The following is a 16,441-nucleotide window of genomic DNA, read 5'->3' as shown; positions in this document are numbered from 1 at the left end:
GTGTTTTTGATTCATAGGGTCTCTTAATAGATTAAAGAATATACTTTTAGAAAGACTTTTTACAGCACAGAATCAACAAACTTTACTCAGATACTCTAACTTTTTTTTTATGTTGTTTTGTTTGCTGTGTGCGCCCCCTGCTGGCTGCAGCCTGGCACTCACTCATATATAACTGTATAAAAACTACAATATGTTAATTCATGTAAAAATATCTGCTTTAAAGTGCATAAAAAGTAGAATAAAATGCCACTCTAACCTTGAAAACAGCAGCAGCTAAAAGTTTCCAGAGGTCCTTTTATTAGACGTTAGATATAGTCAGTGTTATTACCCTTTGTCTTCCATGAGTAACAACTAATACATAATCTATTATTTTGAGATAAGAGAGCTCAGCAGTGACAGGAGACAAACATAATCCAGAATGAATGGATGCTATCTCTTCATTCATCTGCATGGGAGTGTTCTTGATATCTATGTCCTACAAATATGGACCTTTAATCTCACGATTGTTCTTATATATCCTTTTAAAATAGATTTATTTGTAATTTTAACTCAACACTCTTACATATCTAAATCTTTTACTTACATTTCAGTTTAAAACATATCAGATGATTTTATATGACACACCTGTTTATATCTACAGAAGCCCTTAGTGGACACGCCTCAGAGCATTTTATTTACTCTGTTTCCCTGTGATTACAAGCTTTAGATCTTGACTTATCTTGTCATCACTAGAGAGCAATGCTAGTTTTTACATTTCAGATTAATTTATTTCCTTGTCTCAGGATAATTAAGCTTGTTTCACATGAAATCAAAATAACAGGCTGCTGTTGTCCACACTGATGAGGGAAGTTCATCCATATCTATGTCTGTGTTTGTGCTTTTGTGACTCTACAGGTTATGGCAACTGAACTTGTTATCAGGGGACAACAGAGTAAATAAAATGTATGGCTCCCACACAAAAACAAAACATATTTCAAATTTATTTTACAAATACTAAAATGAAAAAAGAAGGGGAATATATCTAAAATGAGTAATGTAAAGGTGTAGAAGTCAAAGGAGTGTTTTTTCTGCATTGTAGATTTTCCTGATTATACTCAAACACTTTAAAGCTCCTGTGAGGAATTTTCTGTTTGTGTTGATTTTGGCGCCCCCTGTGGACAAATTAGTAACTCTTGTATTTTTGCTGATGTTGTCCTGTGCAAAAGTAAGTCGTGTTTTCTGACATCATGCTGTCTCTTGATAGTGAAATATATCACTCACAGCATTTACAGGCATTATAAATTACAATGACATATTCAGTCTTGTTGTTTATGGTCTTGTTTATCTTTGTAGCCATAAAGTCTCATCACTGATGATTTCATTGTGTTTTATAAGCAGTGAAAACTCCTCACAGGGCCTTTAGGAAACATTTCATACATGTCTTTATTTCACACAGTGTGGTACAGTGAGGTGTAATGAATTTGTTTGTCAGTAATTTAATCCTTCATGTTATTAAACCTGCCACGCATCAAAACAAGGTAACATGCTAGTTTCCGAGCTGTCCCTGAACGCCTCTCCGTCAGTTGTAGTCCCGGTCTGCGTCATCAACGGCTCCGGGGAGTCCGTTTGTCGGTTTAACGGTTCGTGTCGGTTCAGTACCGGGAGGAAGACCCGCACAGAGGTCCGGTGAGTCCTCAGGCTCGATGTTAAACAGAGAAATGATTCTAAATGTTTTTATTTTTAGAGATTTAACTCAAAACTCAGAGAGCGAGCTGCTGTTAGCATTCAGCTACATGCGTCCATTATCGGACACTGAGCCGTCTGTCGCACTATGTCTCCTTTTCCTTTAAACCCACTGAACACACACTCTGACTGAGTGTGTTCAAACACACTGTGAGATATATAGGTTTATTAATGTTTGATAAATCTCCTTCTATCGTGTTAAATCAGTGAAAACAGCAATCTGTGGTTGAGCTGTGTGCGGTGGCCGATAATGGAAGCAGGGTTTCCCCATCATCATTAATCCTCCAGAATAACGGATACATGTTCTAATTTAAGACACAAACTCAGAGTTTCTGTGATTTAATAATAATTTAATACAGTAAGAAACATACATAATAACACATCTGATGATATATCTTCTCCTTTGAATGAACCTGATGCTACATGCTAACCTGAAGCATCCTCAGTGTTAGCTCGATGTGACAGAAACATGAAACCTGAAACCTGATCTGACACCAGAACACGAAGAACATGAAGCTTCATGAAGCTTTCATGTGTGCAGGGTCAGATAACACCTCAAGGATCATCAGCCTGCTGCCCTCTGTTAGCAGCAGTTAGCATGTTAGCACCTTTGCTACAGTGCATTCAAGCTAGCAGCGGCTCTCCTCAGCAGCAGGCTGTCACTGAGACCTGAGACAGGTGAACAGGTGAACAGGTGGACAGGTGGATCCGTGTTTGGAGGTTTAAAGCAGCCTGTGTGTGTTTCATCAGGTCAGTGAATCATGTGGAGGTTGGTTTTAACTCGTTAGCTGCAGACAGCATCACTCAGCAGGTCATCATGTGAACACAGAGAGTCTGTCTGTCTGTAAACTCACTTAGTGTGTTTGTTGCTTTCTCTGCAGTTTTCCTGCAAAGCTTCAGTTTCTCTAAACAGCTTCATTTATACAGACTATGCTTCATCTCTCTCTGCAGGGCTGGATGCATTCAGGAATCAGTATCACGATATGTACACAGATGTTTCAGATGTAGGGATATGAGCAGAGTAAAAATCTCAACTCTCAGCTGTTGAATAAGAGCCAATCTGAGCATTTTTCAACTGATTGGCAGTTTGAGTCAATCATCCTGATTGATTACAGCTGTTCTAAACTCAACACAATCTGCAGCAGAATACAAACAGCTGAAATCAATCAGTCTTTATTTGTAAAGCCTTTTTCACACAATGATAGTGTAACACAAAGTGCTGTACATAATAAATACAAAAAGAATACATTAAAAACACAAAAAAGAAAACATTTAAAATGATCAAAATAGAATCAAAAAAAGAACAGAATGAATAAAAAGTTGAAAAAAATAAAAATGTGAATTTAAGAAAATAAATAAAATAGAATAAATTAAAAAATACACAAAATAAAAATAATAAGAAGAACCCAGACACCCGACTCCACAATCCACATGGAAGGTTTAAAATATTATTTCTGCAATAAGAATAAAAATAAATAAATATAAAAAAGAATTTACTGAAATGTCAGGGTGATGGAAATATTTTAAATTAGAAAGCAAAATCAGTCATTTTGTTTATCAGAATCAGAATCAGAATCAGAATCAGCTTTATTCGCCAGGTATGCTTGAACACACAAGGAATTTGACTTTAGTAAACTGTGCTCTCTTTGTACAAGGCATAAGAATAGGAATAAGAATAAGAACTACAATAAAAAATAAAATGAAAATATAATAACAATAACCTTAGCTATAAATACAAAGAAACAACAAATAGGCTTGACTAATATGTACAGGCTAAAATAATATGATAAAGTGCAGTGGTGAGTTGCAGAGGTAGTTTTTACATTATAAAATAGAAGTTAAATAATACAAAAAATAGAAATATGGAATTCTGCTTGGAGAATTGTTGCATTGTATATCTACATGTATATTTACAGAGAGTATTTATCTGACAGGTCTGACACTGTTATGGTTTAGTGTTCATCAGAGTGACAGCCTGGGGAAGAAGCTGTTCTTATGGCGGGTTGTTTTGGCGCACAGTGATCTGTAGCGCCTGCCGGAGGGGAGGAGTTTGAAGAATTTGTGTCCAGGGTGTGAGGGGTCAGCGGTAATGCTCCCTGCCCGTTTCCTGGCCCGGGACCGGTACAAGTCCTGGATGGGGGGCAGGTCGACACCGATGATTTTTTCTGCAGTCCTTATAGTCCGCTGCAGTCTGTGTTTGTCTAGTTTGGTTGCAGAGCCAAACCAGACAGTGATGGAGGTACACAGAACAGACTGGATGATGGAGGTGTAGAACATGATCAGCAGCTCCTGGGGCAGGTTGAACTTCCTGAGCTGACGCAGGAAGTACATCCTCTGCTGGGCCTTTTTTCTGATTGTGTCTATGTGGGAGGTCCACCTCAGGTCCCGGGAAATAGTGGATCCCAGGAACCTGAAAGAGTCCACAGTATATATATATATGTTACTGCAATAGAATGACTTAAGAACAAAAAACCTTGGAAAGACGAAATATACAAAAAACAGTCTGACTATATACGATCACCTTTCCCAGGGAAGGTAGTGATTATACGATGAAAATATTTCAAGTGGACTAAAGAAATAAAAAGAAAATTTCAAAAAAAAAAAGAAAGCAAAATCAGTCCAACTTCAATGTTGTAAAATATGCAATATGATTATTGACCAAGCTTAGCAGTGAAACTGTGAAACAATGCTTCCTAAAATCTAAAGCAGAATATGATGCCTTCACTAAAGCAACAGCTAAAGTAGCTCCAAGTTTACAATCCCAAAATATTCATAAAATGCATCTGAAACAAGAAAAGTTAAATAAAGTTTTGACAGCTCATAAAACTTCAGACTGAGTGTTAGATCAGTGGAAGTGTCTGTTTATCTATGACAGTCTGATATCTGCTGATGTAATATCTCTGATCTTCTTCTTCTGCTGACGTCCAGTATCTCGCTCTCAGTGTTTCCGATCGTGTGAAATCAAGTTTGATCCTCGTAAACAGACGGGGTGAGCCTTTAACGGGCAGCTGGAGTAACCGTATCCATTACCCAGCATCCCCCGGGGTGTCGGGTTACACCAGGACCTCCAGAACCGGTCTCCATGGAGACAGGGGAGAGAGGAGAGGGGAGAGGGGAGAGGGGAGAGGGGAGAGGGGAGAGGGGAGAGGGGAGAGGGGAGAGGGGAGGGATTGGCCGGTTGGCTTCGAGGCGGGTTTCACCTGGGTTTGAGTGACAGGTGTGATGCTGCCATCTGTGAGTGTGTGTGTGTGTGTGTGTGTGTGTGTGTGTGTGTGTGTGTGTGTGTGTGTGTGTGTGTGTGTGTGTGTCCACCTGCATCCATCATGTAGGAAGTCCTTAAATTTTGATAAAAAAAAATATTTGAGTAAGATATAAATGAAGTGTTGATTACAAAAGATATCAGCAGTGCTGTGATTTATTCTTGCAGTGCATTTCAGGATTAAAATCTCTAGCAGAGTGCTTAAAATCATCAAACTGAGTCTCAGACCTCAGATGTCAGATTGTCCCTGAATGCACCGTTAGTCTATCCTCCTGTAAAGACCAAAACAAAGCTCAGAGTCATCCTCTCACACATGCTCCCATGTTCAGGGTTGTTTCTGAACATGCTGACGTTTGTAATCTTTGTTAATTGTTCTAAACTCTTCATAAACTCGTCTGCAGACATTTTTAACTCTGACTCGTCGTTTTAAACGATCCGTTCTCTGAGCTGCGTCTTTAAATAACCTGAAGCTGTGACGCAAAGTTTCCTGACTCACTCCACCTTTATTTGTCTTCAGGAGGGAAGCTGCTGAATTCAGCTTTTGTATATATGCTCAGTCAGAGGGGAACACACCCACTTCACACACACACACACACACACACACACACACCCGGCTGAGCTGACGGAGCAAAACAAGAAGTGAGGTATGACGAGGAGAGAGAAACAAAACCAGAATCTAATGATGATGATGATGATGATGATGATGATGATGGAGGAAGAATCTGTGGAATGAAGATAAACTTGATGCTCAGGGTTTGTCTGGACAGAAACAGGAGGCGGTCTCAGTCTGACCCAGAACCTAGAGTCCAGTCTGCCTCTGATTGAAGCTCTTGATGAAGGTGTGAGGAGAGGAATGAGTTAAATCCAGAGATGAGTCAGTGTGTCTGAATCGTCTGAATCCATCAGGACGTCTCTGATGATGCTTTTGTAGTTTAAAGTTAAGAACTGTAGTTTTGGGGATTCAGCCAATCAGAATCAAGTATTTCAAACATCAGAAACACTCGACTGAGGAGCTCTGATGTGAAGGAACGTATTAATGTCTCTCCCTCTCTCCCTCTCTCTCTCTCTCCCTCTCCCTCTCTCACTTCCTCCCTCTCTCCCCTGTCATTCCCCTTCTCTCTCTCTCTCTCCCTCTCCATCTCTTCCTCTCCCTTTCTCTCTCACCTCCTCCCTATCTCCCCCTGTCACTCCCCTTCCCCTTCTCTCTCTCTCTTTCTCTCTCTCTCTCTCTCTCTCTCTCTCTCTCTCAGATCAGTGTTTACCTGTTGTCCTGGTTCCCCTGCAGACCCTCCCTCCTCAGAACAACGACTCTCTGACCGTCTGTGACTCAACCAACCAACAAACACTTCATCCACTGCTGCACTATGGTACACACACACACACACACACACACACACACACACACACACACACACAATAAACACATTACTAGAACCATTAACCGTTCTGTTCCCTTCGTGTGTGTGTTTATGTTTTTGTGTGTGCGTGTGCGTGTGTGTGTGTGTGTGTGTGTTCTGCAGAGTGTATGATGTCTGAGAGCAGCTGCTATGGCCTGCAGCAGCGGTCAGACCAATGCAGAGACTCTGGAGGGGTTCCATGAGGTGAACTTGGCCTCGCCCACGACCCCAGACCTCCAGGTGAGTCCACACGTCCCGTCCCGTCTGAGGACTCAATCTGGATGTTTATGAACTCTAATCTTATTGAAAACTCTCCCTGACACTCTCTGTGTGTGTTTCCTACAGAACCAAGCAGAGCAGCGACCCCCCGTCCGTCACAGTACCCCTCCCACCTCTCTGTATCGCACACACTCTCTCGGAGCGCCCCCTTCTGGTCTCCCCACTTCACTACGGGCGGACCAGCTCCCCACACAGCCGGTGTACTCAACGCCTCGGCACAGCCACAATGGAAGGTAGAGAACGCCACACACACACTATGATATCATGCAGAGAGCTGTGTTTCACCACTTTGTCCACAGGGGGCGCCAAAATCAACACATACCAAAAGTTCCTGACTGGAGCTTTAATGTTGTTTTTTAGAAGTCTGTGGAATTTTCTAGACAAGAAAGTAAATTAACCAATAAAGGAATCGAGCGCCACATCCACACCTGAGCCGTTTGTTTCTATGGTTACCTCTCTCAGCGTCCCGGGTCAGGAGGCGGAGTCAGTGGACGGGAGCTTCCTGCCCGTAGACGACGGGGAGGAATGCAGCGCGCTGAGCGACAGCCTGTCGCGGCTACGCAGCCCGTCAGTGATGGAGGTCAGAGAGAAAGGATACGAGAGGCTGAAGGAGGAGCTCGCCAAGGCGCAGAGGGTAGGACACACACACACACACACACACACACACACACACACACACACACACACACACACACACACAGGTGCAGGGTGTCTGGTCTTTAACTGAAGGACTGTAGCGTCAGAGTTTGAGTGTGTTGGTGTGTAAGACTTCACTACATCTCATCACACTTTATTTTAAATATTATTTATTATTATTATTTTATTATTTTTCATTTTTTTCTTTTGAAAGATTGAAGTTATTGTTCAAAATCAGAAATAAATTTAAGTTTGTTTTTGTTGTCATGCTATGATTTAACTTCCATGAGTTCATCCGCCATTTTTTTTTTCTGTTGTGTTGTTTTCTGTGTTTGTTTGTGTGTGTGTGTGTGTTTATATGTGTGTGTGTGTGTAAGGATCTGCTGTTGAAGGATGAGGAGTGTGAGAGGTTGTCTAAAGTCAGAGATCAGCTCGGCCAGGAGCTGGAGGAGCTCACAGCCAGCCTCTTCCAGGTCGGTCCGTCTCCCCCCTCAGTGTGTCTCCATCCGCCTCCTCTGCTCCTATTTCTCTTCCTCCTGAGGTCACAGACAGACAGACAGACAGACAGACAGACAGACAGACAGACAGACAGACAGATGATGTTCTTCTCCTCTTCTTCTTCCTCCTCTGTGTTTGTTCTTCATCCTGCGTGAGGTGCTCTAACTCTGTGTGTCTTCATCCTCTACTTGTATAAACCTCCTAACATGTGCACACTGTCCCTTTGATTGCTCCACTACCAGAATGAAAACCAAATCCAAACACAGATAACATCAGTGGAGAAAATGTACTTAAAAGTCAGTGTGTGTGTGTGTGTGTGTGTGTGTGTGTGTGTGTGTGTGTGTGTGTGTGTGTGTGTGTGTGTGTGTGTGTGTGTGTGTGTGTGTGTGTGTGTGTTTTCCAGGAAGCCCACAAGATGGTCAGAGAAGCGAACGTGAAACAGGCGAATGCTGAGAAGCAGCTGAAAGAAGCCCTTGGCAAGGTGACAACACCACACACTGACGCACTGACACAGACCTCATGCTCCGTCACGGTTCACACTCCGTTTTATCCTCCGCTTCAACCCACCCAGTCAAAACACTCAGAGAGAGCAGGACTCTGTACGAGGACTGCTGCTGCTCTGACTTTAGGACAGAGAGGGATGAAGGCACTGAGGGCGACTGACTTGTGTTGTCATTGCTTCTCATGTGCAGCTGATGGAAGTATTAAGCTTCATTTTAACAGGATGAACCTGCAGAGAGCTGAGACATGCAGACACACAGACCACATCAGGTGCATTTGAGTCAACAGTCACACTCCCCCTGCTGTCAGGAGTCAGTCAGACGAACGACACATTTTAGATTCAGCACTGTTACTAACTGATGGCATTAAAGGAACCTCCTTAAATCTGCTTAGAAAGCTGAAACACTTCAGAACCTGTTTCTAGGATCTGCTAGAAGCTAATGTGGCTAACTGCTAATAGATCCAGTTTAATGATCGTGTAGGAAACTGGGAGAGAGCGGGGGCATGACATGAGGGACTCGAACCCATTAAGTTGCGCGCTACATGGCCGTGCAACTCAACCACCAGGCCCAGCCTGCACCTCAATATTCATATATATTTATATATGAATGTAAATGTAATTTTTAAAGAATTCAAATTAAATTTAAAAATATATATTCTGATTTTATCTTCATCCTCCTTCCCTCCAGATCGACGTCCTCCAGGCCGAGGTCCAGGCTTTGAAAACGCTCGTGCTCTCCTCCCCCACGTCCCCCATAGGTGAACTCCCCTCAGGAGGAGGAGTGAAGACCCCCTTCAGGAAGGGTCACAGCAGGAACAAGAGCACCTCCTCGGCTATCCTGGGGACGCAGCCCGACCCGTCGGCCACGCAGCCCATCGTACGAGAGTGCAGAGAGGTAGGAGCCTGCAGAACTTTATTTAAAATACACAGTAACAATGATAACACTTCTCATATGACCCTGACCGTGTTTCTGGACGTGCAGGTGGACAGTCAGCTGTTCACTGAGTTCAAGGCGTGGAAGGAGGAGCCAACGCTGGAGCGAGACTGCAGCTTCCTGCAGAGAATCTACCGTGAGGACATTTACCCCTGCCTCACCTTCAGCAAGAGCGAGGTATGACCTGCACCGGGCTCGTTAATCATTGTATCTACAGCTCAGTGATCAGGCCAGACTTTTAGAAACACCTCTTCCTCCTCCTCCTCCTCCTCCTCCTCCTCCTCTCTCGTTCCTCAGCTCGGGTCGGCCATCTTGGAAGCGGTGGAGCAGAACACGCTGAGTGTGGAGCCGGTCGGTTTCCAGCCGCTGCCCGTGGTCAAAGCTTCGGCGGTGGAGTGTGGAGGACCAAAGTGAGAACACACACACACACACATGCTCACACACTCTTTCTCCTCTTCATCACAGCTTTCACTCTTTCATCATCATCTCTCTATCTTCCCTCACTTTCCTGCTTTAGTGGGCGAAGGGCTGAGCTCATCACGTAAGTCTGACTCTCTCTCTCTCTCTCTTTCTCTCTCTCTTTCGCTTTCATCAGCATCTTTTAATCTCCCCTCCTCCTCTGACCTTCTCTAACGCCTTGCTTTAACCCCTAACCCCCCATCATGAATCCTCCCCGCTGTGCAGGTGTGTAACTCTGATCCTGCTGAGATCACCCCTGATAGATGCCTAACAGTCCTCCCTCTCTCCTCCCCTTGTTTCCTGCCCTCTTAAACCCTAGTTCTAGTCCTCTTTAGTCAGTGTTCTGTTCATATTTCTCTTGATGTTGCAGCCGAACAGAAAGCCCGTTAACGCCTCTCTGTCTGTGTCTCTGATAGAAAATGTGCCCTGAGTGGTCAGACCAAAACCTGTAAGCACAGAATCAAGTTTGGAGATTCGTCCAACTATTACTACGTGTCTCCTTACTGCAGATACAGAGTGAGTATCACACACACACACACACACACACGCACACACACACACACACACACACATTATAAATGTCTGATATCACCCTGACTGTGTTTGTTTCTGTGTCTTCTCCTCAGATCACAGCAGTGTGTAACTTCTTCACCTACATACGCTACATCCACCAAGGGCTGGTCAAACAGCAGGATGGTGAGACGCACTCAAGCACACCTTTAACCTTTATAACAGGAAACCAGAGATGAGGAGCTTTAAACATTTTTATTTTAATCCATGAAAGACAGAAAAATAATGAGCATTCAAAGAAACAGGAGATCAGTGGATTAATGGAAACCTTTGAGCGTCTAACCTTTTTGGTGTCCTTTAATATCTTCTTGTATTTTATATATTTTTTAAATTTGAAATCAAATATAAAAATGAACCTCTGCATTCAGCTTCTGGATATTTTAAGGTAAATGAAAGTGAAGAAAAAAACCTGCTAGATTTCTCTGAGTGTTAGTGGATTCAAGATTTGATGGAGTATAAAATACAAACTCTCCAGTCGAGTTATTCAAACTAGTCCTGAAGTAGTGTCGTGATATGACTCTGAATTAAACGACCTGATAACTGTGGGATCCTCTGTAACCCGTGGTGTTCCTCTCCGCTCTGATTCCAGCTGAGCAGATGTTCTGGGAGGTCATGACGCTCCGCAGAGAAATGTCCGTCGCCAAGCTCGGCTTCTACAAAGACCAGCTGTGACCGACTGACGGACAGCCCCTCCCTCTGAACGCAGCAGGCTCTGTCCTAAAGCTCCACCCTCCTCTTCCTCCTGGTTCTGCTCCCCCTCCTCCTCCTCTCCCCTCCCTCCATCCCTCCTCCTCGTCCTCCTCCTGGTTCTGCTCCCTCTCCCCTCCCTCCCTCCTCCTCCTCCTCCTCTGTGTGAGTGTGTTTTTGTGAGTGTGAGAGAACCTGTGGTTGTTTTCAATCATCATAAAGGACTGAAGAGCAGTGACGTCTGTGTCGTTACTGATCAGGAGATCTGGACGGTTTGAGAGTTTGAATCCAAAGTATGAGATTTACTTTCCTGAAGACTTAAAACACTCCGATGAATGAAGGCAGGCGGGGCGATAAATGAAGGAGATTTTAAAATATGTTGGCATTTAAACCGACCTGAGGAGCTTTGACCTTTTTGCTTTTTCTGCACCCAAACTCTGATTATTTAACGTTAGGTAGATCAACTCTCAGACAGACGGTGGATTTAAGGGCCACTGTTAGGGAACAGAACACTATGAAGGCTTTACAGGAACATATACTGGAAATCCATTTCTGTCTCGTGTCGTAAAAAAGACAAAAAGTGACAAAAAAACAACATTTATACAAAAATGTAACATTTTAAAGTGAATTTGTAGTTTTACAAGGAAGTTGCAAATACAAGAAATTGAATTTGATGTGATTTCTTCTCAAATTTATCAAAAGTATTTAATGAAGTGGTTTCTCATAGCGCCTTGACTCAACCTCAGAACACATCCGTTTTTTCTCAAACATAAAATAGGACGGTCTACAGATCGGGTTTCCCCTCCTGATATTTCATAGTATTAATTTTGTTCTTAAAAACTTTAAATCCTCTCTTTGTCCCAACAGTGGCTCTTTAACTGACTCACAGTGACTCACTTCACAGGGATCTGTGACCTTGCTGCTAAAACCCTTCAGTAAAAAGTCATCATGGTGTACTCGTTATGGAAGCTGTGCTGTATCTCTGTTTTTAGTTATTAGACACGCCCACCAGGCAAAAATGAAGACCAAACAATCAATTACTGTTTACTTCAAATGTTTATAAGCTCATATTTAATTTTAGTTTGTAGGAAACGATGAAGTCAGTCTGGGGAAGTTTAGATGCAAAGATAATCAGATGATCATGAGTATTTCCCCTGAAGCCCCGTTCAGACAGGATCTACTCCTCCTAAAAGTACAGTAATTTAGTGTTTCATTTAAGGCTGTACAGACAAATATCACGTCTTTAATCAACTTTAAATATGAAACCTCTCAGGCAACCTCTGGGTTATTTTCTCCCATGATTGTGCGGTAAAATTTACGAGTTAAGCTAGTTTCCTCAGAGGCTAACGCCGTCTGAACGGGGCTCACAAACGTCATCACAGGATTAAAAAGCTTGTTTGTTTGTGCACTTTCCTTCACAGTTTGTATTCTGTTTTGTTGTCAGGTGATTCCAGATGTTCATAAGCTTCCAAAAGGAACACTACATTTACATTTCTGCTGTCGAACACTTCGTGATACTCTGGCTTTTTTTATTTGCAAAGAAATTATGGGGAATTGTCCTTTACCAGCTCCAAATGTTTTCTCCTGCTTGTTGTATTTAATCAAAGAGGATGTGTAGATGGTGAGCTGTGTGTGTGAATGTTAAGTGTGTGTGTGTGTGTGTGTGTGTGTGCGCCTGGTGTTGTGTAGACTTTGTATATGTTAATTTAAACCTGATTCTGCTCCTCTGAATCTCTCTCTCTCTCTCTCTCTCTCTCTCTCTCCCATTCAAAGTCAATGTCACTCTCCCGGTTTGGTTTAGTGCCTTTTCTCAGACACTCTGAAATAAAAACAGGAATACCTCTGAGTCTGCCTCTGTGGAGTCTGTTCACCAAATCATCCATCACATTAAGAATATATGTATGTTTTCATGTATGTATGTATGCATGTATGTATGTATGTCATGGCCAAAAGTTTTGAGAATGACACAAATATTAGATTTTCACAAAGTCTGCTGCTTCAGGGTTTTTAGGTGTTATTGTCAGATGTTTCTATGGTATAATGAAATACAATTAGAAGCATTTCATAAGTATCAAAAGCTTTTATTGAGAATTACACAGAATTCATGCAATAAGTCAATATTTGCAGTGTTGACCCTTCTTTTTCAAGACCTCTGCAATTATCCCTGGCATGCTGTCAATCAACTTCTGGACCAAATCCTGACTGATGGCAGTCCATTCTTGCATAATCAATGCTTGGAGTTTGTCAGAATTTGTGGGTTTTTGATTGTCCACCCGCCTCTTGAGGATTGACCACAAGTTCTCAATGGGATTAAGATCTGGGGAGTTTCCTGGCCAAGGGCCCAAAATCTTAATGTTTTGTTCCCCGAGCCATTTTGTTCTGACTTTTGCTTTATGGCAAGGTGCTCCATCATGCTGGAAAAGGCATTCTTCATCACCAAACTGCCCTTGGATGGTTGGGAGAAGTTGCTCTCGGAGGACGTTCTGGTACCATTCTTTATTCATGGCTGTGTTTTTAGGCAAGGTTGTGAGAGAGCCCACTCCCTTGACCGAAAAGCAACCCCACACATGAATGGTCTCAGGATGCTTCACTGTTGGCAAGAGACAGGACTGATGGTAGCGCTCACCTCGTCTTCTCCAAACAAGTCAAGTCAACTTTATTTCCACAGCACATTTAAAACAACCAGTGTTGGCCAAAGTGCTTTACAAGGTAAAAATTACATGAAGACAACAATAAACAACACAACATAACAGGATATTAATGTCCTCTTCACGAGTAGAAGGCCAAAGAGAAGAGATGGGTCTTCAACAAAGATTTAAAACATTCAACAGTTGGGGCCGATCTTAATTGGAGTGGCAAGTCATTCCAGAGCTTGGGGGCCGCTGCTGCAAAGGCTCGGTCTCCCCGGGTTTTAAGGCGACTTTTAGGCACATCCAGGAGCAGCTGGTTTGTTGAACTCAGTGCTCGGGTTGGGTTGTGAGCATGGAGAAGATCAGCCAAGTAGGATGGTGCCAATCCATTTAGGGCCTCCCTCCAGATGCCCCAAACAATAGGAAAGGGGATTTATCAGAGAAAATGACACCAGGCCTTCCTCCAAAAGTCTTCGCCTCACTGTGCGTGCAGATGCACTCACTCCTGCCTGCTGCCTTTCCTGAGCAAGCTCTGCACTGGTGGTGGCCCGATCCCGCAGCTGTTAGGGTTAGGGTTGTGATTAGGGTTAGGGTTATCACAACCCTAACCTTAATCACAACCCTAACCCTAATCACAACCCTAAACCTAACCCTAATCACAACCCTAACCCTAACCCTAACCCTAATCACAACCCTAACCCTAACCCTAACCCTAATCACAACCCTAACCCTAATCACAACCCTAACCCTAACCCTAATCACAACCCTAACCCTAATCACAACCCTAACCCTAACCCTAATCACAACCCTAACCCTAATCACAACCCTAACCCTAACCCTAACCCTAAACCTAACCCTAATCACAACCCTAACCCTAACCCTAATCACAACCCTAACCCTAATCACAACCCTAACCCTAATCACAACCCTAACCCTAATCACAACCCTAACCCTAACCCTAATCACAACCCTAACCCTAATCACAACCCTAACCCTAACCCTAACCCTAATCACAACCCTAACCCTAATCACAACCCTAACCCTAACCCTAATCACAACCCTAACCCTAACCCTTATCACAACCCTAACCCTAATCACAACCCTAACCCTAACCCTAATCACAACCCTAACCCTAATCACAACCCTAACCCTAACCCTAATCACAACCCTAACCCTAATCACAACCCTAACCCTAACCCTAACCCTAATCACAACCCTAACCCTAATCACAACCCTAACCCTAACCCTAATCACAACCCTAACCCTAACCCTAATCACAACCCTAACCCTAACCCTAATCACAACCCTAACCCTAACCCTAACCCTAACCCTAATCTCAACCCTAACCCTAACCCTAACCCTAATCTCAACCCTAACCCTAACCCTAACCCTAATCACAACCCTAACCCTAACCCTAACCCTAATCTCAACCCTAACCCTAATCTCAACCCTAACCCTAATCTCAACCCTAACCCTAATCTCAACCCTAATCTCAACCCTAACCCTAATCTCAACCCTAACCCTAATCTCAACCCTAATCCTAACCCTAACCCTAATCTCAACCCTAACCCTAATCTCAACCCTAACCCTAACCCTAACCCTAATCTCAACCCTAACCCTAATCTCAACCCTAACCCTAACCCTAACCCTAATCTCAACCCTAACCCTAACCCTAACCCTAATCTCAACCCTAACCCTAATCTCAACCCTAACCCTAACCCTAACCCTAATCTCAACCCTAACCCTAATCTCAACCCTAACCCTAACCCTAACCCTAATCTCAACCCTAACCCTAACCCTAACCCTAATCTCAACCCTAACCCTAATCACAACGCTAACCCTAACCCTAACCCTAACCCTAACCCTAATCTCAACCCTAACCCTAACCCTAACCCTAACCCTAATCTCAACCCTAACCCTAACCCTAACCCTAATCTCAACCCTAACCCTAACCCTAACCCTAATCTCAACCCTAACCCTAACCCTAACCCTAACCCTAATCTCAACCCTAACCCTAACCCTAACCCTAATCTCAACCCTAACCCTAATCACAACCCTAACCCTAACCCTAACCCTAATCTCAACCCTAACCCTAATCACAACGCTAACCCTAACCCTAACCCTAACCCTAATCACAACTCTAACCCTAACCCTAACCCTAATCTCAACCCTAACCCTAATCTCAACCCTAACCCTAACCCTAACCCTAATCACAACCCTAACCCTAATCACAACCCTAACCCTAACCCTAACCCTAATCTCAACCCTAACCCTAATCACAACGCTAACCCTAACCCTAACCCTAACCCTAATCTCAACCCTAACCCTAATCTCAACCCTAACCCTAACCCTAACCATAACCCTAACCCTAATCTCAACCCTAACCCTAATCTCAACCCTAACCCTAACCCTAACCCTAATCTCAACCCTAACCCTAACCCTAACCCTAATCTCAACCCTAACCCTAACCCTAACCCTAATCTCAACCCTAACCCTAATCACAACCCTAACCCTAATCACAACCCTAACCCTAATCTCAACCCTAACCCTAACCCTAACCCTAACCCTAATCACAACCCTAACCCTAATCACAACCCTAACCCTAATCTCAACCCTAACCCTAACCCTAACCCTAACCCTAATCTCAACCCTAACCCTAATCACAACCCTAACCCTAACCCTAACCCTAATCTCAACCCTAACCCTAATCACAACCCTAACCCTAATCACAACCCTAACCCTAACCCTAATCACAACCCTAACCCTAATCACAACCCTAACCCTAATCACAACCCTAACCCTAACCCTAATCACAACCCTAACCCTAACCCTAATCACAACCCTAACCCTAACCCTAATCACAACCCT

At 43.4% G+C, this 16,441-nt stretch overlaps 1 protein-coding gene across 6 annotated transcripts; it reads left to right on the top strand.

Annotated features, from left to right (window-relative positions):
- Nucleotides 1–1,540: 1,540 nt before the first annotated feature.
- Nucleotides 1,541–12,789, top strand: rab3ip (RAB3A interacting protein (rabin3)). 6 transcript variants are annotated; one of them, XM_034673475.1, is made up of 14 exons: nt 1,541–1,660; nt 6,232–6,348; nt 6,502–6,618; nt 6,724–6,890; nt 7,120–7,291; nt 7,671–7,766; nt 8,195–8,272; nt 8,982–9,188; nt 9,276–9,404; nt 9,525–9,637; nt 9,745–9,768; nt 10,103–10,202; nt 10,313–10,382; nt 10,846–12,789. In XM_034673475.1, exons 3-14 carry the CDS (start codon nt 6,529–6,531, stop codon nt 10,926–10,928), a joined length of 1,329 nt encoding a protein of 442 aa, XP_034529366.1. In that variant the 5' UTR covers nt 1,541–1,660; nt 6,232–6,348; nt 6,502–6,528; the 3' UTR covers nt 10,929–12,789. The 6 variants fall into 6 exon arrangements, with proteins under 6 accessions (XP_034529366.1, XP_034529367.1, XP_034529365.1 ...); XM_034673476.1 differs by having other exon boundaries at nt 1,541–1,665; nt 6,237–6,348; XM_034673474.1 differs by having other exon boundaries at nt 1,541–1,665.
- The last annotated feature ends 3,652 nt before the right edge of the window (nt 12,790–16,441 follow it).

This window comes from Notolabrus celidotus, chromosome 21, assembly GCF_009762535.1.
Source record: "Notolabrus celidotus isolate fNotCel1 chromosome 21, fNotCel1.pri, whole genome shotgun sequence".
NCBI classification, from domain to species: domain Eukaryota; kingdom Metazoa; phylum Chordata; class Actinopteri; order Labriformes; family Labridae; genus Notolabrus; species Notolabrus celidotus.
Note: the sequence above shows the minus strand (reverse complement) of the source record. Positions and strands in the feature narration are given on the sequence as shown.